This window comes from Passer domesticus, chromosome 5, assembly GCF_036417665.1.
Source record: "Passer domesticus isolate bPasDom1 chromosome 5, bPasDom1.hap1, whole genome shotgun sequence".
Classification (NCBI taxonomy): Eukaryota; Metazoa; Chordata; class Aves; order Passeriformes; family Passeridae; genus Passer; species Passer domesticus.
The window spans coordinates 50,990,136-51,015,770 of record NC_087478.1 but is presented as its reverse complement, the minus strand read 5'-3'; the positions used below and the strand labels follow the sequence as shown (position 1 = coordinate 51,015,770).

Here is a 25,635-nt window from a genome sequence, read left to right as displayed (position 1 = left end):
GAATGGGAGAAGGGATCTTCCAGTGCAAAATCAAAACACTGCCCTGTCCTCATCAGGAGCTGACCCAGCCTAAATCTTTGCCATGTCCAGTGTTTCAGGTTCAATGAACCAACACTTTATAATAATATTGCATTTAGTTCTGGGACCGTTGAGAAACTCTGCATGTGTGCTGATTTGACTCTGAGTGGACTGATTTTCTCTACCTCTTCCCATGTGGGTCCTTCCCATGCCTTACAAGAAATCTAGGTGCTGCTGCACTGTCAGCTGTTGGTGATTCTTTTGAGTCTGGACAAGGGAAACATCCTGCTCAGGGTGAAGAAATAGCACCTTGATACAACTAGAGGCTGGTAAAGAAGTAGTGCTGGTAGGTTTTTTCCTCCAACAGCTCCCACCTGGATTCCTAAGGTTGTTTAGATTTTAACCTAAAGAGACCAACTCCTTTGAAGCTCCTGGAAGGCAAGCTAGGCTTTCTATTGGTGCCAGAGATCTCCTCTGCAGTGCTGACAGTCAGCAGAGCTGGATCATCACTTACCACCCAGGGCTTGCTGCAGAAGTTGTAGATGGAGTAGAGGGAGTTGACCGTGTGGACGCCGCCGTACTGCAGGCCGATGATGAGGCTGCGGAAGTCTTCCCCCAGGGCCATGCTGTAGGCGTGCTGGCGGATCAGGACAAAATCTGGCTTGAAAGACCTGGAAGACATGAGGAGAATGGTGTTTTGCTTTCAAATGCTCCAGAAGCACTTCTTACCACTCCTTGTTTCTTTTCCATCCTTCCCCTTTCTTTTCATTAACAGGTGTTGCTCTTCTCTTGGGCCTCTCATGGTGTATTGCTTGTGTTATAATGTAATGAACCCAACAAAACCCCCTAGTCATTTATAGAAATGGAAAAATCCAACGTAGCTGCAAGTGTGAGAGCATAGAAACAGGCCAAACAGATTTTCTGCAGTTTCCATGTCACTCAGGCATGCACAGGAACAAGCCACAAGCAGAGCCAAGGGTCATAAATTCACTGGTGGGGGGGATTCTCTTTTCTTTCTAAAAACTTGGCCGTACTTGGCAAGCTCGTTGCAATGTGCAACGCAGATGAGGGAGCAAGTTTGTTTCCTGACGATTGAGCTCCGTATTGAAGCAATGCCCAGTGGGTGGGAAGATCATAAAGGATTTCAAAAAGCTCTCATACACATTGATACATTGACACACATTCCCCCTTTAATCTGTTTACTACATACGCAGCACATCCCAGGCTCTCATGGCTGGGAGTCAACAAGTGCAGGGCAGGCATGGCAATGTAATTAATCAAATGAGCAGAGTCCCTCGTACGCTGCTGTGGCTCATGGCATGGACTTCCAGAATATTACTTAGCAAGAGTGGAGCTTGGGCTCCTATGGTTCAGCAGCAGCAGCCCTCAGCTAATGCACAGAAAAGTGAGGCCCTTTCTAGGTAAGCCAACAGGCAATGGATTATCTTTCAAGCAGCCAGATTTTATTCCTTGCTGACACTCTGTCTTCAAAGCCATTCAAAAATATCTGGAAACAGCAGCTGGAAAGAAATGGTTCCCAAAATGGTGCTCAGCAGTTCATTCTCGAAGGAAGGGGCTTTTCCACGGAAAGAAGGGATTATTTTACAAGTTAAGAGAGGTTGCATCAAGGACATTGAAAAATTTCCATGCTGTATTAAAGATTTTCAGAGAAATGAGCTCTATAACCAGGTCCCATTACCTCACTACCCTCCAACATTTTCCTTGCTAAAAGACTATAATTTCTATCCTTTGGATGTATGAGCTGGAAATACTTTGGGTTTATAGCCCCTATTTATATTTCCATCATTCTGGCAGGGAAATGTGAGATGGTGACTCTGGGCCAGATTGTGGCAACAAACACTGTACACAAACCCCAGCACAGCTTTGTTGTTTTAAAGCTGTTCATTTTGTTTGTTGACCTTGGACTTTTGTTATCACCCGCCTGAGACACCGTGCGGAGCATGCTCAGCTTTTGTGATGCAAGAGGCCAAGATGTAGAAATGTTGTGATTCCCTCCCATGGAGTTTTTTAAACCTAGGCATGTTCTCTAATGTACTTGGCACCAAAGGTGGTGCTTTCCTCCAGCAGCAAGATGCATAATGAGCACCATGAGGGCTGTGCTATCGCTGCGCTATTGCAGCTGATTTATGGACCTCCCTGGTATCAATGGGGATGAGGCAAGTGGTGACCCCTGATGAGAAACAGCAAGCGAATACAAATTTTGGAAAATCTGAGCTGCTCCATTCTGCTGGACTTGCTGTGTAGAAAGCACCCTGGAGGCAGGCACAGGTCCCCAAGAAGGATTAACCAGCTACTTAGGACCAGGGTTTGGTATCTGTGTTGAGTTGCTGAACAGCTGTGGTGCCTGGAGAGGCAGGAGCTCCGGACACGTCTCTCTTCATCCAGCTTTCTGAGAGGGGGAGGACACAGAGTGGCTGGGAAACTGCTTTCATTGCTTTACTTTTGCCAGCCAAAAGCTCAGGAAAAAAGCTCCTGTCTTTTCAGATCCTGGCAAAGAAAGAGTTTCTCCACTTAGACGATGGACACAAGAATACAGAAGTAATTGTAGAAAAGCCTATTCTCAATCTCTGTGTCCTGTAGGAAGGCAGGGCACTCTCTCATGCAGCAGATGAGGAGTGAATCTCTAAAGCGAAGGTGGACACTGAATCCCTGTTTTGAGCTGTTGAACAATGTGAGTGTTCCCATGGATACTGAGAACAAGGCAGTGGAGTGCCAGGCCTGGGACTAGCTGAGAATAAACATCAGCTGAAGAGCACCAGAGCCTGTACAGAGAAAGGGAGACCGTCGGCAAAATGAATAACAACCAATAACGTTTCTGTGCAGAAAGCAGCTCCCCAGCCTGCTTTGTGGTAGAGAAGATGATTACAACAATTCCTGCTGGGAGGTTTCATGCCTTAAAGAGACCTCCTATTTCTTGTTTCTGCATATAGCCATAACTCTGGCTTGCTTCCTGGTCCTTCAGCTTTTCTCATTGAAGCACAAAGAGATTGGGGGGCATAAAGAAAGAACACAGAAGAACACACTATTTGCATCAGAAATAGTGTGATCAACACATTACATTGTGTCCCTGTGCTGAGCGCTGGTGAGGCTGCCACACCTCAAATTCTGTGTTCAGTGTTGGGTCCCTCACTGAAAGAAAGACATGAGGTGCTGGAATGTGTTGTAGTGAGGTGGGGATTGGCTTTTCTCCCAGGTAACAAGAGGGAATGGCCTCAGGTTGTGCCAGGAGAGTTTAGTGGATATCAGGTAAAATTTCTTCATGGAAAGGGTTATCAAACATTGGGATAGTCTGCCCAGGGAAGTAGCTGAGTCACCACCCCTTGAACTGTTCAAAAGGTGTGTGGATATGGCACTTAGGGGTGTGATTTAGTGGTGAAAATGGCAGTGCTCATTAATGGTTGCATCAATGCTCTTAGAGGTCTTTCCCAACCAATTCTGTGATTGTCAAAATTCTTCTGTATGACCTGTCCCACTGTGCGCAATCATTTGCAGCCAAAAGGTGCTTTACATTTCAGCACTATGATGGGTGAGAGAGCTTTTTCCTGGTGTTGTTGGAGAAGGATGGGCTCTCCTGTTCTCTTTTTAGAAGACTGACAGTCTTACAAGACACTTTGCCCTTTGTGTCAATAGAAAAAGATCTTCCTAGGACACTGAAGACAGCATCCTCATTTCAGGTTCTGGCTACCCTCCATGGTTCTAGGAGACTTCATTCAGCTTTCAGATACTTCCCAGGGATCAAGACATTCTGACTAAATTCCCTTCCAAAGCCTTTCCTATCTGGCATGACAAAGAGCAGAAGAGAACTGCATAATTTAACAAAATGATACAACAAGTTTTGCATTACTGGCAATTAATGAAGCCTTCAGGGAAGCATCTGAGGCACAAGTCCAAGCCATAAGAGGATGCAACTTTTGCCCAAAAAGTGCAAAAAATCCCTCAAAAAATGTAGTGCCTCAGGTGTCTGACACCTAATAGAAAATAACATTTACAAATAGGAACAAGATCTTTTTGTGCGTTGCTTCAGTGTTAATAACATTGTTATTAAATTACTGAAAATTAATATGAAATCAATGACATTTTCCCCTATCTCAGTGTTAGATTTAACATTCTGTTTGATGCTTTAGTAAAGTTGAAAATTCGCTAAGAAAAAAAGTAATTTCAGTCAAAATCTCATGTCATATTTTCTACAGAAAGAAATAAAGCCTGCTATATTAGTATATTAATAAAGCCTGAAGTTATTCAAAGAAAGAACAAATGTGACTGCTTATATAAATAAGATAACACAGAACTGGTTTTATCAACAAAAGAAAGCAACATAGAATAAATAAATAATAAATAATCTCTCCTTACTAGGCTGGAGGAGAGAAGCAGGGTTTGGTTTTTTTTTTTTTCTTTTTTCTTTTCTTAACATTATATTAGAGAATGGCTGAGTAAAAAACATGGGAGGTGTGGGAGATTAGTGCAGCAAAAGCAGCAGGATCCAGGAATCACAGCTGCAATAGGACCAATACCACTGTAGGCAGATGAGGACAGCCTGGAAGATGCTCTGATTTGTTTCTCAGCCACAGGTCAATGCTCAGCTAACCATTAAATCACGTCACACACTCCCTGAACTGTAGTCTGGCAGTCTCAAAAGTCTGCCGTATATTTTACTTCTAAACAGATTGGCATTGACAAGGAAAAGCATGTGGACTCAGACAAAGCCTGAAGGTAGTAACAAACACACCTGCCAACACCAACTTGCCTTCAAAATGCTTGTGATCCTAAGCTTTTACAGAAGGTGATCCAAATACTTTCCAACATCACAGAATAAAGTCACAGAGTAATTTAGGTTGGAGAGGATCTTTGGAAACCATCTGGCCCAACACCATGCTCATTGCTAACTTTGAGGTGACATTAGGATGATTGCCATTCTCTGGAAGAAGCCTTAGTAAAAACCCATGTGGAAAGGAGACAACTTATGGCAGGACTGATTAAAAAATAGCTGATCAAGACTGAAACAATGTACAAAAGTTTTGAATCATTCTTGTATTTAATCCTGGATTAACTAATTATTGAGTGCTCTAGACCCTGGTGGCTTATTCCTTATTGGAAATAATTACTGTAAATGCAAAAAGGGTCAGGGAGTAGTTTAGTATCTGGAATGCTCCCCACCCTGGTCTGCTCAGAGTGACTTTTTCTTTCTGGCAGCTGCCTGCATGCCAAATGTTTTCCTGATAACTGTCAGCATCCTGCCTGCATGTCGGCTGGGCGCCAGCTGCCGGGGAGGTGAAGGGGGACATTATTCATCTGGGACATCAGCAAACCCCAAGGGGAGAAGCAGGCCTCCAAGCAGCTGTTTAGCAGCAGGAGCTGAGGTGGAAGTAACTGAGAATAAATACATAATCATCACACTCCACTGTCTCTTTTGTACTTCCTGCTAAAAGAAAAATTTAAAAAACAATTTAAAAAAATGAGGATAGGGACAGGCAGGTGAAGAGAGGGGAGATATTAGTGAAAAAAACAATGTTAGATCATCCCCCATATGGGAATAACTTCTCAGTTTATAAATGTTTACTAGAGGTGTTAAATTGCTTCATATGTAACTGCAGCTTGCCAGGGTACATACCCTGTTAGACACCTTGCCCCAGCTCATTGTCTCTGCAGGGTATTTCAGAGAGGAAAGTGGTCATTTGGCACACTGGTCCTTTGCCTAAACTGAATTTTCAAAAGCTTACAGGCTGTTACACACACTTCTCCAGTACCTTTATGAATTGCCATGCCATCGATAGAAAAAAAATTCCCAAATGTTTCTCAGTGTTAAATGCATAGCACATATTGTACTCCACCGTGTGGCACTTTCTGCGAAACTTGGGAGAACCATGTGTTCAACATATTTTTCCATCTGGCTGCTAGAAACCTAAACTTTTCCTATCAGTTTCTGACATTTTTTCTCCTATTTGCAACTTCACAGAAAATTGCAGAAATTTGGTTTGGAAGCAGCAAAGCAACCAGCTATTAGCTCGCCCCCTAAACAACAATAACTACAAAAAGACATTTTATAAAAGACCCTAATTAGGGTCAAGAGTTAAATTAAAAAGATAGCAATTTGAAAATGGCTGGAGTTTGTCTTTGGCACAAGCTTCTTAGAACATGAGAAGCTGGACAATGACCTACTGCCTACCAATACTTGCTACATCAGTGTCACAAACAGCAGCTACTCCCATGACCTTCCTGGGCATTGTCCCTGTAGAAGAACTACAAGAAACTATCAACTCTTGTGAACAAGTTGACCTAGAGAGACAAGAAAACATCGTTCTAGCAACCTGCAACTACTGTGTGGTGAGCAAGCATGGCCCCTGTAGGATAGAAAACCTCTATGCTCCTTTCAGGCAGCTGCTTCTCAATGGACCTTTGGGGTGTGTGAATCTATTGGGATGGGGAAAATGCAGTGGGCAGAGGACAGTGTCCTTAGTGGGCTTTAAAGAGCCCGGCATCCTGGAGCAGACAGATCTTTTTTAGTCAGACAACACATCTCCTGGAGCCTGCAAGCTCTGAATAGCAGGGAAACACCTGTGAGTTGGCCAGTTCCTTCTCTACCTCTTCTATGTAAAAGGATTTGCCTCCTCATGCTGTGACCATACTGTAGCTTGCAGTGTGAAAATACGCTTAAGGAAAAAAGCACTTTCAGGGATTTTGGGGATGGTGATTCAACAGGCTGCTGTCCTGTTGTCACAGCATAGGGAATCGTAGAAAGACTGAATCAGCTGGAAGCAACAGAAATGTCAGTGTTAACTACAGGAATGAGTGGGCTTGTGTGGACAAACCAGAGAATTCACTGACCCCACCATGGCTGTGAGTAGCAAGGGCACATCACCCAGGGAGATCACACCTTACACACACAGGCCACATTCAGGCAAGGCCTGCAGGGATAAACAACATGCCATGGCAGAGATCTTCCCCACAGCAAGGCTTTGTCCTGTCTGCTGTTCCTCTTTCCTTTGCTGCCATTTTGGACACCCCTCTACACTCGCCAGGGCCATTTCTCCTCTCAGGGTTCTCCCCATGTCTGACCCTGGGCATCTCCTGGTCCAGCTGCTGCTGCCTATATACCACACTCTAAGTGCTATGGCCACCACTCTGATAGGTCCTGTGCAAACATGAAAATGTGCTTTCTCTCCGGGATGATTGGCCCCAGTGGCAAATGAGGAAGCTCTACAGGGAGACAGGAGATGAGAGCAGTCTGGTGCATGATTAATTTGTATCCTTAAAGGTCTGAAATGCTCCCAAAGACATTAGTATTCCCCAGGTAAAAGAGCTGTCCAGATTTTCAACATATCCCTGCCTTATATCTACTGGAATTAATAGCTGAAGTCTGTTGAAATCCAACAGTCAAGTATTTAATTGAATACAGAATGTGAGATCATAGCTTGGGAGTCTAAATGGTGCTGTCAGAAACAGACACAGCCCAAATTTTCGTTTCTACTTAGACACTTTTATAATATCCTGAAAGCATAAATGCATCTCAGAGTGGGTGCAGTGCCAACACTGACAGCCTCTTTACACTGCCAAAATATTGATATGAAGGACCCTTCAGAGGAATGTGAAAATAAAAATCCCCTTCCTCACATCTAACCCCAGTAAAAGTGACACAGTCCAACAGCTTTCTAGAGTAAATTAGATTCCAGATGGTTCACTCTGTCTCTTTCTGTTTGTGTGGGTAGACCTGTCCAAAAGGAGGTTGTGTATGCACTGGGAGGAGAAGGAAGAATCCACCCAAATGTTTTAAAAGTAGGCATAAACCCACACTTGTTTTTACACACTCTTTAGTACTCCACCAGTACTTTGCACCCAGAAATTATTCCATTTCTCTGCTGTAAGAATTGCTATGTCTAAGCTGGTGAGGGGTCCTTTGGGGTGAATAAACACTACCTCCTTCTTCCCATATTTAACTTTTCAATAGGGAAAGCCTGCTGCCAGTTTTTTCCAAATAAGTGCTGGGGTAACAAGGACCAATTTGTGGGAGATTCCCCACTAGTCCTGGCTGAACCCAACACGGCTCCTGGTGCCCAGCTCATCCCACCTGTGTCCTCAGTCAGGGCAGGGGTCACAGGGCACTGACACAGAAAAGTGCTTGCTCGAGGCTGCACAAGATACTCCATGGCCAGCTCTTGTCTGGAGGAAATGTGCTGAACAGGCTGATGGAGCCTTCACAAACCATGGTGGAACTGGCACAGAAAACACAGATGCAGTTCTTTAGATTTGTTAGGTGATAGCCTCTGTCTCCAGTAGCACATTTTGCTGACACTATCTCATGTCCTCCACCCCCGTCCTACAGATGTACAGAATGTAGTAGCTAAAAAAGAGAAGCTGGAGACCCAGAACATTGTTAGTGTAAAATGAAATTTTTGGAGCCACGTTTGTTTTAAAACTCAGGCAAGCAAAGTAATGTCTGGCTTCAGTTAGATGGTTTGCTAACTTATTTGTAGATACTTATTTCAAGATGCACAGGCTAGGAGTCATGTATATGTCCATGTCTTTGCTTTCTGTAATTGCCAATAATATTTCTAAAGCATCTTTTTTCTTTTTTTTTAATTGTCCTGAGGCAAAAGAGATAAATGGAAGGCTTTAAGGACTGTTATACCTTCTTACTAGGTGATTTATCTTCCTGGTAAAAAAAACCACAATTTTTTCCTGCTGCAGTTCAAATCAGTTGACATGGGGTGTGAAAGAATGCCTTAACTCCAAGGTATCAGAAAATACCGTGATCAGCAGGAAAAAACTTTGGTTTAAACTTTGTTTTACAGATGCCATATGGTATTTCCAGTTTAAAGAAAGAACTAGGAGACCTTCTCCAAAATGATGGAATTTAATAGGCTAATAAATTGTTAGATAGCTTATCATTAACGTAATGTCAAATTGGAGAGAGCAGCCCAGTAGTTGCTTAATATGAGCATGAATATAAATCTTAATTGTTGCTCTTAAGACATTTATTATTTCAGTGATTTAAATCTACTGGTCTGTAGTATACTCACTGTCTTTTCCTTAAACTGCTGCATTCTATTGCTCTCCCTTTGGAGAGGAATGTGAAGCAGGCAGGGCTCCTGCAGGGGAGAATCCCAAATGTGCTTGTTAGCAAGACAGTGTTGTATTTACCTCCTTATAAATTGTCAGTGGGATTTCCATGACTCTGGGTATTTAAAAAATATGATGAGTATTACATTTCACCATCTAGAAGCATTCTGACTTTTGACTGAATGTTTTGCTCAATAATTAACAGAGGCCAAATAAGTGATGTAAAAAAGATGACAGCAGTAGCAGGGATGGAGCACACATATGAGTTGAAGTAGTCTCCCTGTGGCTGGGCACTCTGAAAGGTGTCTGTAACCAGGCAGAACATGGCTGTGGATGGCATGGTGGGACTTGAAGGGAGTGGGAAGAAGCTGTATCCCTGTGGATGGGTCGAGGTGCCTCTACACAGCTCAGTTCCACAAATTGCTTTCTAAAGTGAAAAGGAGTTTTAATTTCTATACCTTCTAGAGTATTGCTAGGAGTGGCTGTGGAAGCTGACCTGAGCTCTTAAACTTAATGAGCTGGGCACAACAGCACAGGCACATCAGCACAGGCTGTAAACAAATATTTGCTGGTTGCAAGGATTATGGCATGTAGCATATGCTATATAAATTGCATATCCAGACAAGTATATATTTACCAAATCTGCTTACCACAATGCAAATGTGTCCTTAAACATGCATGAATGAAAACAAACAAACAAACAAACTTCCTGAGCTAATGCCATTCAAAACCCCACATAATTCACATATAAATATCCATGTAAAAATGGTAGCTGGAATACTTGTGTGTTCACTGTGAGCAGAAACATGAACACCATGCCCCAGACAGTTTTGTAAAATAAATTTTGTCTTCAGTTTCAGTTTAATAGCTCAAGATCTTTCTGCCAGATGTATGAATGGCTCTGGGAGGAAAGACACAGGAAGGAAAATGAAGATGTGATCAACCTAGGAAATGGTTCTTGGGAAACCTTCCAGCACCACGAGCAAGCGAACGCAGGAGTGCATTAGCACTGCACACTGTCTGATGAGTGCTCCAGTGGCTGGTTCATGGGACATAATGCTTTGCTTCACTCAGAAACAGACATTTGTGGGGCAGGCGAAAGCAAATGTATGTAACAGACACAGCTTTAAAGGTTTTTAGCAGAGGCTCACAAAATTTTACCAAACAACAAATGGAGACTTGTGGATGTACTAAAAGAGATGTCAAGACCTGAAATGAATTGATGGACCACAGTCATAGCTAATTGACAGTGACATGTTTTGCTTTGCACTGTTTGGACTGGAAATGAGATTTTGAGAAATTAAACTGAGGCCAGCATGCTCAAAATTAGAACAGTTTTTCAGCTGTTCTAATAATTCCTTTCAAAAATATCACTGCATGCTACATTATGTGTCTCTACCTCTAACTTTGAACTAGTTGCAAACAGAAAAAAGCATTGATTAAATACGTCAGCAGTATTAAACTCAAAGATCCTGAATATACCAAAAAGTGCAAAGGAACTGTACAAAAAGAAGCAGGGTGGCAAAAAAAATTAATTTGGAACAACAGTGAGATTTTAACACAAACAGAGAAAAGCTATTGTATCAAAGATGAAATGTAGAGTTGTAATCACAGGAACCCATAAAGATGAAGGCTTGGGAATAATAGAGTGGAAGGTAATATTGGTGAAGGTAAACAGAGGCATCATACACATCATAGATGTGACACTGTTCTTTACATACAACTTGTAAAGATGCATCTAACATTAGCTTCAAGGTGCTGTCTCTCTGGAGCTTGAAAGAAGGGGAGCAATGCTTTTGGGAAGTGAATTGGATGTGTGATTGGAGAAGCATTGCTTGGGAAAAGAGTCTGCTTGCAATGACAGCAATTATGAAGTAATGCTAGTAGGACAGAAATTCCCATCAAACAGAGATAGGTATTACCTCTGAGATATACCACAGGGCAAGGCCAGAGCACTGGGAATCTCCCATAAAGAAAAGAGTGGTATTTCAGGAGCAAATCAGGCTACAAGCATGAGGATTGCACAATTACAGAATAGTTTGCATTGGAAGGGACCTTAAAGGTCACCAAAGTTCCAAACCTCTTGCCATGAGAAGGGACTAGACCTTCCACTAGACCAAGCTGCTCAAAGCACCATCCAACACTGAGCACTGCCAGGCATGGACATCCACACCTCTGGGCAGCCTGTGCCTGTGCCTCACCACCCCCACAGTAAAGGATATTTTCCTGGTATGTAACTTAAATCCACCCCTATTCAGTTTAAAGCCATTCCCCTTTGCTGCATCACTACATGTCCTTGCAAAACTCTATTGTAGTACCCTTTAGGTGCTTGAAGGTCCCAAAAGGTCTCTCCTTCTAGGCTGAACAACCCCAACTCTCAGCCTGTCTTCACAGGAGAGGTGTTTCAACTTCCTGATGGTTATCAAGGCCCTCCTTGGGACTCGCTCTAACATCTCCACGTCCTACTGACATTGGGTGCCCCAGAGCTGGATGCAGTGCTTCAGGTGAGGGGTCACCAGAACAGAGCAAATGGGCAGAATCCTCTCCCTTGCCCTACTGGCCACACTTCTTTGGAGGCAACCCAGGATGTGGTTGGCTTTCAGGGCTGTGAGAGCATACTGCTGGCTTATGTCAAGCTTCTCATCCTCCAACACCTCCAACACCTCCTGCTTCTCGGGGCTGCTCTTGATCTGGTCACCTGGGCTTAGTGGCTATTGCACTGGGATCAGGGCCCAAGACAGGCAGGCTAATGAAGTAGGGCCACTGTTTAAAATGAGTGTTAGTTGACAGAGAAGGAGAGAAAAATCAAGGGAGAAGAAGATCTGTTGTCTCTTTTATTGGGAGTCTGGAGGCTAAAAAGAACCTGAGAAGGAAGTATTTGCTGTTGCATGAAGGGTCTAGACCAGAAACAATGATTGTATGGCATAATGTGCATCTGAGACCTGATACAAACCCACCAGAGTCAGGCCAGTCTTTTCACCACTTCCAAGAGTCCTTGAAGCTACCAGGATTGTGCTGCCCTGATTCAGATATTTGTCACCCTGTGAGGCCAACCTGCTTGCCCCAGCATTGATCCACAAAGCCCAGCTTCCAAGACCCGCTGGTGCTCCTCACCTGACCACCTTGGTGCCGTTCCTCATGACCTGCATGTCCACCATGCAGCCACCCGTGACGTACGCAGCCAGGTTCAGCTCGGAGAACTCAGCCTGGAGTGGAGCAAGAGGACAAGGTGTTACTCGAGGGTGGCAGAAACACAAACACACACGCAGAATTTTCTTTGTCTGGAATGTGTCTTTCTTTCCTTTTTTTTTTTTTTTTTTCTTTTTTTAAAATTTTTTTTCTTTTTTTTTCTGTGAGGCAAGTGGAGATCCAATTATAGCTGGTTTGCCCTAAGAGACTGCAGAAGTATTTATGGCTCCCACACTTGGGGTGTAAAAGTACACAGGATTAGACTTATTGCAGTAATAAGTACTGAAGGAATTAAGAATGAGCAGGCTGAAAAGTGCACAGAGGAAAGAATAATAATAATAATAACAATAATAATAAAAAGACATAAGGTCATTTGAATTCAAATTCCAAGTTTCCACTTGGAGACATCCATTTAGAATTACGTCTGAGTTGGCTGCTGTGCCACTGGCCAGCAATAAACCTAATACAAAAGATTTAAACCTTTTTAAACCTCATTATGTTGCAGGAAGGTGATAAGGGGAGGTCACCTGATGCAATTTGCTTACTAAGATTTTTACTATTAAAGAGTTAGCAAAGCTGGGTAAGTTATTAAGAGAGCAGCTCAATCATTAAAGCACTTTGTATTTTAAAAGAGGCATGACTTGCAAGGCTGGAAAGGTTGGCAAGGGATATTTCAGCCATGGGAAGCAAAAGATACAGGGGTGATTATGATAAATATAAATAAATAGGTTTCATTTTTGGAGGCAGAAAATTTAGTCCTCTCCCTTTGAGCAGTTTTTTTCCCCTTCCTTTTAAGGCATTTTTTCAGACTTAGTATGATGAAGACTGGGCAGCAGTAAAATCATCTTCTAGCCACTAGTTGCCTAATACCAGAACACTCAGATGGTCTTGCTAATACTCATGACTTTATTGAGATCCTTGTACTGTTTAATGTTCTTCTGCTATTTCTATTAGTTGGAACCAAAAGATAGTGCCAGGAACAACTTTTATGCATTAAAAAAAAGGAAAAAAAAAAAGAAAAAAAAGTGTGTTTTGTCCTCATGAACTCATGGAAAAAACTTGCCAATGGAGAACTGGTGCACCTGTAAAGGCTCAAAGGCCAGACGACAAATGAAAAAATAATTTCCAACTTTCCTTTTAAAATCCGTATAATTTTAAAGCGATGGCTGTGGACTGGTGACCCGATGATGTAATGAGATTTCATGTCTGCAGCTCTGCGTAAACTTTTTAAAGCAACACCCTTATATGATCTTACATCATTGTAACTCCCAATTACAATGAAAAGAGGGGGAAAATTCCTATTGCCAAGAAATAAATTCTGCTTCAAACACAAACACACACACAGACATGCTCACAGAGAGGGATTGGCAGTGGTTCAGGTGACTGCCTGGGCTTTACTCATGAGAGATTGCACTGTGTTGCCTTGGCCACAGCCACGCTTCTGCAGTGACCCTGTCAGATCAGAGACGAGAGAACACGTACCCCTGCCTTTTATACATTTGAAAAAATCTCAGGAGACCTAGGGAGAGAGAAGTCCACCTTGGACAAACTCAGTAAGATCAGATGCTTTGGGCACCATCAGTGATCTCCCCAACAGGTCATGGCAAGCTTGCTGGTTTCCACATTAGCTCCAGAGGCTCTGTGGACTGGGGAGATGAAAGGATGTTTTTTCCACCTCTGTGTCTCCATATGCCACAGAGATGTCCCACTCTGAAAGCAGAGTGTTGTTGAGCTGGACCTCCAGCTTCTGTAGCTGAGGAATGCATCATCTATGTGAGCACCAGTGCAAGAAAAGGAAGTTTTAGGTCTGTGTTTTCACATTTTTTATGCTTTTCTTCCAAAGTTTTTTTCCATGATGGTTTGTAGTCAAGAGCTTAACACTCCTCTTTGCTGGGGGTGAAAATGGGCAATCTTCATTCGATGAGGGGCACTTGCAGTCTGACTAAGTTGGTCTGACAGGCGTTTCCCTGGGGCAGTCAGGCCAAACAAAGCTGTGCTCAGACACCTGACCTGCAAACAGGCCTGAGAACCCCCCGAGCTGGTGAGTGCTTCATGCCAAACTGCCAGGACCAATTTCAGGCCCTGCTAATGTCAAGAGCCAGAAGAAAAGGAGAAATCCCCTTTGGCAACCATTGTCCAGGAAACACTGGCAAGGAGAGAGAAGTGTAAAGAGGGTCTGGGGGATTCAGCTGTCTCACTCCCAAAATGTCCAGATCTACAATCAGAGCTGAGGGACAATCCTGACCTTTGCCTGGCATTCACTACTGCTTTAACAGACAAAGTTTAGGAATGCTGCTGCTTTCATGTAGTTGCTTTGTTCCATCCAACAGGCCGCTGCTAGCTGGCTTTTGGAAGAAGGCTAAAACCTTCAGTCAGCAGAAATTGTTTCCTGTTGATTTTCCAGTGCTCTCTGTATTTTTAACTTTGTGGGTTTTGTAGCCCGATGACTTCCCTTGGCTGGGATTTCAGCTCTGAGATCATCTCCAGCCTGAGTTTACCTTGCAGACAAAGAGGTCTTTGAAAGCAGCCCATGCAGATAGAGTGACAGGTAACTATGCATAAAACAGGAGAGCCCAGCTCCCCATGGCCTTGCAGAGTCATTTGCATTAGGAATCATGGAACAGAAGAAGGCATTGCATTAGCCTGATGGTGTTTTATACTTTGCAGCAATGCCAGTGGCTGCAAAAACATTCAGAGCAAGAGCAAACCATGTGTGACAAATGTGACACAATCTGTCTTGAAGAATAATGTAATAAGACTGTGGGAGTAGAAATATTTCATACCTCTGTGAGGCTCAGATGTGAGATGATGCCCACAGCTACTTTGATCACAATTTTGTCAAAAATGCCTCCTTCAGGTATTAAGAATTGGAAGACTATCCGAATCATTTGGACTAAACCTTAAGGTACGCTCAGTTTCCATCAGTGTTTTCTGTGTGCTGGAGATCTTTTTGGTGAGCTATTTTAGAGTGTCTGTTCCCGTTTCCTGATATTAAAACAGGAAGATATTGTCATTTTCAATCACACAATAGTAGAAATGCCTGGCTTGGTAGCTATGCCTGTTAGTGATTTAGGGGAAGCACATGTTCAAGGTGTATTTTAAGCATTTTTCATAGAATAACAGAAAGCTGTGTTGGAAGGACTTTGAGACATCACATAGTCTTTCTCTCTTTCCTAAGACATGACCAGCTCTGCCTCTGCCATTATGTGCAGATATTACATAACCTTCTTCTGTCTTCCATAGATGAGGAACCTTCTCAGGCAGTCTGTACCTTAACAACAATGGAAAATTTTCCCAAAGCCCAATCTAAATCTCTCCCCTTACTCTTTAAGACAGCATTATTTTTTTTAAAGACAAAACTAGTCCTATTCTTGTGAGATTTTCTTGTAGGTGATATTTTTCAGTGAATTTATCAGAGTTGTTGCTGTCACAGGGATTCTCTGTGGTAGGTCCACAGCTTCCTTCATATGTAAAACTGCCAACCATATGCTTGAGTATGGATTTGTTATACATGCAGCAGTGTGACTATTTTTTAACTTATATTCTGGCTGAGGTCCACTGTAATCCTTGCCCTGCTTTGTCTGGGCGACTGACTAGCCTGGTCTGTGCCATGGCTTAGGCACTTGGGGTGAGGAATTGCTACTGTATAATCAAATCTCATACATTCCTCTGTGGATTTTATGCCTTATTTTTTGGTGGATCTTCTAATATGTACAAGGAAAGGTCCACATCAGGCTGCATTCCTAAAGCAGCACATTTCACTACAACAATTACAAGCATCTCAAGGAGAAAGTAAGTAATCCCTAAATCCTGCACAGGCAGAAAGGTGAGCAGATAGTTTGGATGCCTATGGGATGAGGGCTGAGGCTATGCATGCGTGCAGAATTAGAGATTACACATCCTCATTCCCTGTGTCTTTCCGGAGACATTTTCCCTTGAGCAGGCACTCTGCTTCCCACCTTTCCCCAGTACTAGGATTGCTCTCTGGGAGAAAAGAATGGAGACAGTCCATCTGTGATGTGAATACTGCTTTGTGCCTCCAAGAGCAGCTTCCTCAAGTGCTCTTCACAAGTCCTGAAGCTGGGATGCATTCTCCTAGGCTAGAGATAATGCTGGTGCTGAAGGTCCACGTGCCTTTACCTATGAGAACACCTTTTGGTGCATCAGCTCTGATGGTATTCAGAATTGTCTCTTGAGTTTTCATTTCAGAAGTTATGTGACTACCTGAAAATTTGAGGTTTAGAAAAAGCACATTTCCAAATATTTTTATCCCAGGAAATGGCTCAAAATAATGAACTCTGTAAACTTCAAAAAGCCAATGAATATTAAAAAAAAAAAAAAAAAAAAAAAGATAGTATTCATTTAAGAAAATAATGATTCTAGAGTAATTCTTGCTAATTCTCCCTTTATTCATGGTTTCTGAATGCTTGCATGTGACGAGCTTTTGAGAACTCCATTGCTGTTCTTGAACTCTTTTCTGGCATTCAGCTGGAAAAAACCCCAAACCCTAAACATATAATGAATAAAAATTACACCGTTGTTTGACAAAAGGCTAGTTTTCCTTTCATCGCACACAGACCTGTCAGACTCTAGCTTTTGAAAGGACCATTTTACACCACACATGAAAATACCTCTTTAGGGTGGGAAGTACAATGGAGCTGGAATTCATGATTTGTATTACAATTATCTTCTGTGACTGCCAAGTACAACTTTTTCCTGACAATGCTGCCAATGGAGTCATAATCTATACCACAAGACTTTTCCAGAAGCATGTACATAGGAGTTCACTGAATAATCATTCCCTGAAAATAAACTGAGCAGTGGGAACAAGTGAATGAGCTGTGCAAGAAAAATGCGTGTCAGACAGACAGACGGACCCACCTCGTCACAGCAAGGAAATGGTGGGAAGGAGAAGGGTGAGCAAACATCAGGCATAAAAATGTAGATGGACCTTTGGGCTTCATGACTCCTCTTTCACACTTTTCACCCCACTCCACCATCAGTTAGCCAATGCCAGGAATGATGTCTCTGAACATACTAAAATTCCTTTGGGAAATACCTGCAGGAAAGGGACCCTGAAGGTGGTGGACCCTCTCTAAGAGGTGCTGCTTGCTCTTGCCTGCTGTCCCTCATTGGTCCATGCAGGGCACAGGACTGGAAAAGCCCATCAGAGCCATAGGGTTTAATCCCTTGCTACTCTTGGCACCCTGTCGTCAAACCCTTCCTTGCACCAAGGTATTTACTAAAAGCACTCATGTCTCTTTTATCCTCTGTTATGGCAGGAGAAACAAACTCTACTCTTCCAGTCTCCTCTCATGAGCCAGATCTCCATGGCCATCCCAGTGACCCTGCTCTGCACATGTGCTTTGCAGACATCACTCTTCCAGACAGGTGTCAAGTGTCCCCCTCATCTGCCCCACCCTCAGGGTCATGGTCTGTCTGTCTGATGGGTCTGTGGCTGTCCAGGTCTCAGCCCCATCTCTCCCACCCTCCTCTGCTTGTCTGTGGCTGTGCTGGGGATATATGGCCATGAGGCATTCCCCTGGGGCATGTTTCATGCCCAAGGAGACCCCACACAAGGTATGTAATGATCCAGACGGAAAACCTCAGAAATCCCTAGGGCACACAAGGTTTTGTTTCCTCAGGGACAGCACAGGGAGGGTGGGAAGGAGGTGCTGAATTAGTTTCTCTCTAATGAAGAAAAACATCTGACAGAGCATAAGTCTTATGGTAGAATTCTTTCTCTTTCTCAGTATACTGTGGTTTCTAATGCCTCCTGCCCTCTGGCCAATGAAGAACTGAGGAGATAAAAGCAAGATTTTTTTTTGAGAGATTAAAAGCAAAGTCCACTCCTGTGGCACTTTAAGATTCTTCAAGTTCAACTTAGCCTTAGAGCCATTTATTCAAACTTATGCTTTTCATTTCTAAAAGAACTTTTTAAGTATTTGTATTTCTAGAGAAAAGAACTAGAGATGCATACACTGTAGTTCTGAAAGCTAAAAATCACCAGACAAGTAAAAGCAACAATGTGGATCAAAATCTAAGCAGCTTATTTTTAGCATAAAATAAAGATAGTATTTTTAGACTCAGCTGTTCTCTTAAAGCTTAGAGCTTTACCCACACTGAGTAAAACTTAAACCATCAGGGTTTTAATCAGAATAGGTCAAATAGATTTTCACTTTTGGATCAGTGTTTCAATCAGTCTCATGAATGGCTATCATTGCTACAGAAGTGGAAAAATATCCAAACAAGCAAAATGTAATCCAAACTGCCTCCAAAGAAAAAGAGGCCATGGCTCAGGAGAGTGCTTGAGCTGGCTTTACACCACCAAAGCCTTTCACCTCCCTGCCTGCAGCCAGCAGGAAGAAGGCAATGGCCCTGCTTGCCCGGTTTCACTAAATGTTGAACAATTATATATCCTTCAGCCTTTAAAGCATATTATAAATATGGTTTCAGTGTTACACTGAAGATCAGAAGGGAAGAAACAAAGGTGGAAACAAAGTCAGGCTTCACCTTAATTTTAATGAATGACAGGAGAGTTGTGTACCACAGTATCCTTGCCAGCTCTCACCTCATCCACTGGGAGCAGGTGATGCCCACAGTAACCCCTGTCTCTTCCTGGAGATAATGGATGTGAAGAACTAGGGGCTGGGGTCACTATCAAGATATGCAATTCACTCAAGGTATGCATTTCACTATGCCAAAGAACCAGAAAACCTTATTTTAGAGTCCATGAAACCTATTTTCATACAAGCTGAGACTTGCAGAAGCAGCTCCCTGAGCAGCAGGATGGCATTTAACAGCCTCTTCCCTGCATATTACCCAGTGTCTAGCATGAACTGGATTCACCTCCTGCAGAAACTTAGTAATCTTCAAGCATCTGCCTGTTTCTCGAATTCAGCTGAAGTGAGCCAAGGCGTTCCACAGAGCTGGGTGTGGGGGACAGACAGAGCAGGACAGCATGATCACATATGTGCTGCATTCCTCAGAGGAGGGGGGAGGCAGCCTGCAGAGCTGGTAGGGGTGTGCAGCCAGATTAGATAACTGAGAGAGGGAGAGACATTGCTGCTTGCAGCACTCCTGCTCCATAACAAATAAGTGATGTCATGGCTTTCAAAAAATATCACCTACTACCCTGTTCTGCTTCCCCCACAGATTGCTAAAATGGCTTGCTTAGAAAGAATTAAAATGTAACAGAGATGGATATGAAAGACAAGAGAAAAAGTTCAAACCAACTACTGAACATCCTGGAAGAATGGCAAAAGAGTTAGCATGGTCAGTAAAAATAAGGCAATTGTTTTTTCCCAGTGTGGTTTTCCAAGAGTATTTAACATTTGGATATTTCCTTTCACTGCTTTCTGCCATTCAAACTCCTTTGTTATTTAGCTTTTCAGATCAAAAGTGGTTTTTCTCCTATAAAATCTAAAAAAAGTTCCTAAGGCAAACTGCTTTTCTGGCTGAGTTAATAATGTGTGGTTATCTGAAACAGGATCAAATGGAAAAATGAAAAACTAAATGAACTTACTGAGCAGACCAAATGGTTCAAGAGGTGCCTAAGAGTCAAACTGTCTGATGGAGAGTTTATTCAGAACTGAACAGCCAGGTTAAGGCTTGTGCACCATAGCAGTCTGTGTGCCATTTGGGGGAGAATTACAGGAGTGAAGGCTGTAAGCTGGGAGCTCACAGAGAAAGATGTGGACAGTGTTGATGAACACGGTTATTTTCTTTTTTACTTTTTTTCTATTTCATATGAAAACTGTGGAAGAACATTCATTTTTCAGGATCAGAGAGGGTCAGCATTCAGCTTTAGGGGACCTGTTCCCACAACAGTTTAGGCTCCTGGACTGCTTGAGGAAGAGGTGAAGTTAGGAAGGCTCCAAATAAATAGGGTAGAAGCAATGAGTGAAAATTAACTATCAAGAAATAGTGAGAAAGGATGGATGGACAAAATAAGAAGGGAAGAAAAAGCCAGAGTCTGAAGGAATCAATGCCTCTCTCTTGACCTTAACAACACAAAGAGGGGCCAGGGGTCAGATTCAAGGACTGCCCTTGACAATGCAGCCTCTGTGTTTCCCTGGAGAGATAGCGATCCAGCTGGGGAAGGTCATCATCCCTTCTCCTTCTGAGGTCTGGAGGAGTCAAGAGCAGCTCCCTGCACACTAAATGGAGGCTGAGCTGTCTGATCTGAGTGGCAGTGAGGGCAAAAGTGGAAATAGCCAGGATCCTTGTTTTCCATTCCTCAACTCTCCTACCCACTGGGGGCTTCATTCCCTTGGGCAATGCTGCAGTCACTATGTGGGCATTTAATGAAAGCTGCAAGGGCTTAGCCATTGTCCCCACCAGCAAAATTGCATTATGGTCTTTGCTTGGAGCAATTTGTTGCCTCATCTGGAACATGGGTATTCAGCCTATGTGAAGGAGTTTTAGAGGTAAACTGGGAAAGCCTCCCTACAAGAGTCCATGGGGACACGTGATAAGCTACTTTGTGACGGTGACAAGGGTCACAGCTTGATCCCCCTGCAAGGATCAGGAGTCCACTCCTGACCTTCTGCACTCACCAAACATTTGAAGGCATTTCCTTTATAAGGAATTCAAGTGCAGTAACATCTGAGGAGAAGGATTATGAGGGGAAAGGCAGAGACTGGAGGTTTAGGAAGGAATTAACAGGACATTTTGAAGAGTACCAAGTCTAGCTTTGAAGCTGAACCAGCTTTGAATGATGGAGAGGGTTGGATCAGGGGCTTGAAGGGAAAACCTAAATTATTTGGTTTTCTGCTTCTAAGTGAGTAGCATGATTTGCAAATTTTTAAATTTTTCCTCTTCTCTTTTAGGATAATTGCTAAGGCAGACAACAAAATAAATACTTTGATAAGGAAATTCCAGAAATAATTATTCTTGCTAATACTACTCAGACTGACAAGTGTGATATCAATAAAAAAGAAAAAACTGTCCCAGACACAGTTTGATCAGAACATGTGTGCTCATGAACAGTCATAGACAACAGGACAGGATCCCTTTGGAAAGAAAAAAAAAAACCACCTTTTCAATGGCAATGTGTCCTGAGAAAGTCTTCAAAAGCACTGCATTAATAATCTGTACATGCACACAATGCAGAATCAAGAGCTAAAAAACCAGAAAATGCCAGGTCATTCAAACAGCAGCTTTCCTTACCCACCCAAACATTTTTACAGTCCTAACGAGTATAAAACAAGCATATGATTCCTTCAGGACCACCTTCTTATCTCTACATCTCTCCTTATGCCTGCTGAGTGGGCAGCTGGGTGCCTGCAGATGATGATTATTAACAATAATTTCTCTTTTGGCAACAGCATCCAGTCTCAGTCCATATGGGACTTTTTTTGACAGACACTGCACCAACACAGAGCAGGGGACAGAGGACAGACCCCAACATGAAGAGGCTTCAACTGAAATGAATATCTTGTGCCAAGGATAACAGGGAAACAGAATGTGTGCAGTGCCTAGTGGAGCACAAGAAAAAACAGGCTATGAACCTCATGACTGTTCCTGGGACAGATTACATCTCCCTAGCCATGTCCACATACATTCCTTAGAGAGAAATTCACTTGGCACTGACCTGTTCCACTCGGATATCAAATTCTCCATTCACCTTCTTCCCCTGGAAATATTTGGCCCTGCAGAAGAAACAAGAAAGACAAATGTGGTTAAATAAGATTTTTGGCTTTCAATACGTATGATTTTGCTTCTGCATTTCCCTTTCTGCTGAAGAATTTCTATCCGGGTCACAGCATGTTTTTGTAATTCCTATCTCTTTTACCTTTTTGTTCTCCAGGTGAAACCTGCCAAGCCGGATGAAAACCACATTGGAAAGTTCCTTCAAGGCTTGTTACTTTTTCATTTAATTTTCGAACTGAAAACCAAATGTTCCCCTAATCTTTTCCAGGGAGCAACTCTAATCAGTGATTCCTTGCTATATCTCATTTAATACTCAATCTTTATTCTGTAAAAGGAGAACAACATATGGCACAGCTTTGGGAATTTCTTCTGATGTTGAACGAGGAGCTTTATCATCACAGCTGAAGTACTTGTGAAGCCTGGTCTCATGCTCTCTCACTCCAGAGCTGCTTTCCACTTCTGTTCCTTTTTGCTATTGATTTAGGGAAACTGTATCTGCATCTCTACAGGGTCACTGATGAAGAATCTCTTCTCCTGAACAGAGAAACTGTGTTTGCTTTGGGGTTGAACACTGCTCTGAGAAGAGCATACACCTTCCAGCACCTCTGTTCCTGTCTCCCCACACTATGCAGACAACAAAGCACTTCTAGTAGGTTATTCATGCAAGGGGAAGGCTGACAGTAGTGCTGGAGAAGAAAACAGAGGAAAAGGACAGGCAGTTTTAGCTTTTTCTGTTCATATTTTTGTATAATGCCCTTTATATGGATTGGTCAGTGGGGAAATTGCCAATATAAATTCCCCTGTGAGTATTTCTCCCCAATTCTTCCTTTCACCAAACAAGCTTGACAGAAGAAAATATGAATTTATTTTGTCTTTCTCCCCTGTAAACTTTCAGAAGGCCATGTAGGCTCCAAAAGGCTCTTCTATTTGGAAAGCATTGAAAAGAGTTTAGACCTACAAGAGCTGTTTCCAGAGACAAAGTAACTCTGGGTTCTGTTTCCAATTGGCAAAGACAGGCCAAAATAAAGAAGTAAAGGAAAATGAGGGGAAGCCAGCTTTGCTCCCTATTTTATAGTATAAGAAAAAAAAAAAAAGCTGGCTCACATTTTTACTATGTGTCTATTTGTTCCAATAAAAAAAGGAGAGACAGTAGGAAGGCAATTTTCCTCATGGCTGAATCAACATCGGTTTACAGCTGCATGCTCCCCTCCCCCAGAAATGTGACGTGTAAATAAAAAAGTTGTTTTGTCATTCTGGCTCAACATGAAGTAAAAATTTTTCATTCAAATAGAAAAATACATTAAAAATTATAAAAGCTTTCTGCTTAATTCTAACAAGGACATCTGAATGCTGTATCACACTTCCCTTCCCAGACTGCCCATCTATCAGCCTGTAAGACTTCTGCATAGGTGAGGGACAATGTAGCAGCCAGGTGTAACCAAGACCAGGTGACTCAAAAAAGCCCTGTTTGGTATAAAAAGCAGATCTCTGCCCATTTTTCCTTCTTTTTTTTTGAATTTATGAGCATTGCATGAAAAAACAACACAGCAGACAAGCTAAGACATCATGCCTCTAACAATAAACAGGAACTCTAAATGCACTTAATAATTCTATTAAATTTCTGGAGGCATGGCTCAAGAGGGTCTGGCAACATTCCCCACACCTCAACACTGGGGATATTGCTGGAACCAGTGACTTCTTAAAAACTGCAATAAGCTTTCAGAGGGCTCACAGGAACTGGTCTGAAATTTGAGGTGTACTATTCCCTGGTACAAGTTTGTTTTTATTCCCAGCATGCTCATAATATATATTATTCCTTACCCACATTTATGGAACACACTTCCTCCCTCTACGGCCTCTCCTCTTTGTTGACCAGCTGGTTGCAAACTCCTTGGTGATGATTTGCTTCAGCTTGTAATGAAGTGTGATTGACCACAGTCCTCAGCCTGGTTCAGAGGCATCAAAGAGGCTGCCACTGCCTGGCCAGGAAATTAGCCTCCACACGGTCACAAAACCATCTTTCTCCTCTCTGCAGTACTGGCTGGGCTTGTGGTGGTCACAGAGTGCATCCACCATTAGGAATTGTCAGAGTAGTGCAAGGGACCTCACCTTAGACACTGTGTGACCTCTCTGTCCTATCCCACAGGTTGTCTCATCCAATATCCCTAGAACATTCCTTTAACAGTAAAATATATCACTTTCTTCCCAAAACAGTCCCCCAGGAAGCTTAACCTGCTTTGAGAGTCTCTGAAGACTACAGGTGCTAAGCAATTTGCAGCCAAATATTTTGGTCCGCCCATCATTTTGACACAGGCCAGGGTAAGAATAAAACATTTCTCACTGAAATATCTCTGAAAAGGATGGAGTGATGTTTTCAGTTCTCTCCTGGGGTTTTGGAGCCCCTGGGCAGTAGAGGCTATCACAATGAAGTGAAAAATGGCCTTAGCACCCACCTGGAGCCCCTCCTATTTGAAGCAAGCAGGAATCATTGCTGATGCTGTGGAAGTAGCATGCCTCTTGCAAGAGACTCTTTTGGTCAGTTCTGCACAATGTCTGAAATGGCTTGTGCTCCTTACAGTGGGGATGAGACAGAGGAAAGGAAGACCACTCTGCTGTGGTGGGGATGCATGAGAAAGAGAGATGGATGTTTCTGGCAGTCTCCTGGCTGTACAAGACATTTGTGGATGCTCTCTGCCCCAAAACCAGCTGAGAAAGTCTCCTCCAGACCTCTGCCTAGGACCTGACTGCTGCAGAGTTACCTAGGCAGCTCGTAGTGCAGCAGAGGAACTGTGCCCAGAAGGCCAGTCCAAAAACTTTCTGGGCACCTTGGAAGTGTCCCCACTCACTTTCAGCTCCCAGGGATTAGAGGAGCAGCTCATGGCCCCAGGAGGGCTCAACGTCCCCAGCTTGGGACAGTGGGAAAGCCACTGGCTACAGAGACCCACCGCCTCTCCCAGGCAGTCTGCAGCACTGGCCACTGCTTGGCTGGCCAGCCCTTCATTTGAAGCATGTCAGATGTTCAGCTCAGCAGAACACAGAGCTATAATTTGGCTAGGCAGGGTGCAGATGGGCTGGTGCGGTTGCTGTGATCTCAGTGAACGAGCATGTAAACATGTTTTGACTGAAGGAAACTGCAGGGCCATGCTCAAGAGCAGTTCCTGGGTGGGATTTATAGAGCCAGGCAATCCACTTAAATGTGGCCCCATGGACTGGGAGGGAGGAAGCACTCTGATAAACAGACAAATGTCTGCCCTGGCATGCAGGAAAGAAGCTTGCCTTGAACCCCTCTCTCTTTCTGATTAAGAAGCTGCATGCTCTGGAAAAGGATGTATTTTCTGGGTGCAAAGGCATCAAAAAAATCTAAGTTTTGCTTTCTGCCCCAGCTCTGACATGATTACAGGGACATAAGAAACCCAATGCCTCTTCTTATGAAGTAATCTGGAAAGGATATAAGTTTATTTTGTAGAGATATTCTGTAAACCAGCCCCAGTCCGCCTCAATTACCATGGTTGGAGGAAGCATATACAACAATTTTCTGTCAGATATGAAGTGCACCTTTACTAGCAGTAGGGAATAATAAATTATCATTTCACCTCCCATTACCTACCTCAGGCTAATTCACAGATTTTCAGATCTTCCTAGGAGAGACCTCAGTGGAACTAATACAGCAAATATTGGAATGCTGTCTTGGAAACTGGG

General features: G+C 43.1%; 1 protein-coding gene across 7 annotated transcripts in view; it reads right to left on the bottom strand.

Annotated features, from left to right (window-relative positions):
- SYN3 (synapsin III) overlaps positions 1 to 25,635 on the bottom strand; it is a 200,937-nt gene that overhangs the window by 136,636 nt on the left and 38,666 nt on the right. For all 7 annotated transcript variants that reach the window (XM_064420396.1, XM_064420399.1, XM_064420393.1 and 4 more), the window contains 3 exons: positions 21,878 to 21,935; positions 12,208 to 12,299; positions 533 to 689 (listed from right to left, as the gene is read on the bottom strand). In XM_064420396.1, the coding sequence (XP_064276466.1) occupies positions 533 to 689; positions 12,208 to 12,299; positions 21,878 to 21,935 (307 nt within the window). The remainder of the gene's footprint in view (positions 1 to 532; positions 690 to 12,207; positions 12,300 to 21,877; positions 21,936 to 25,635) is intronic.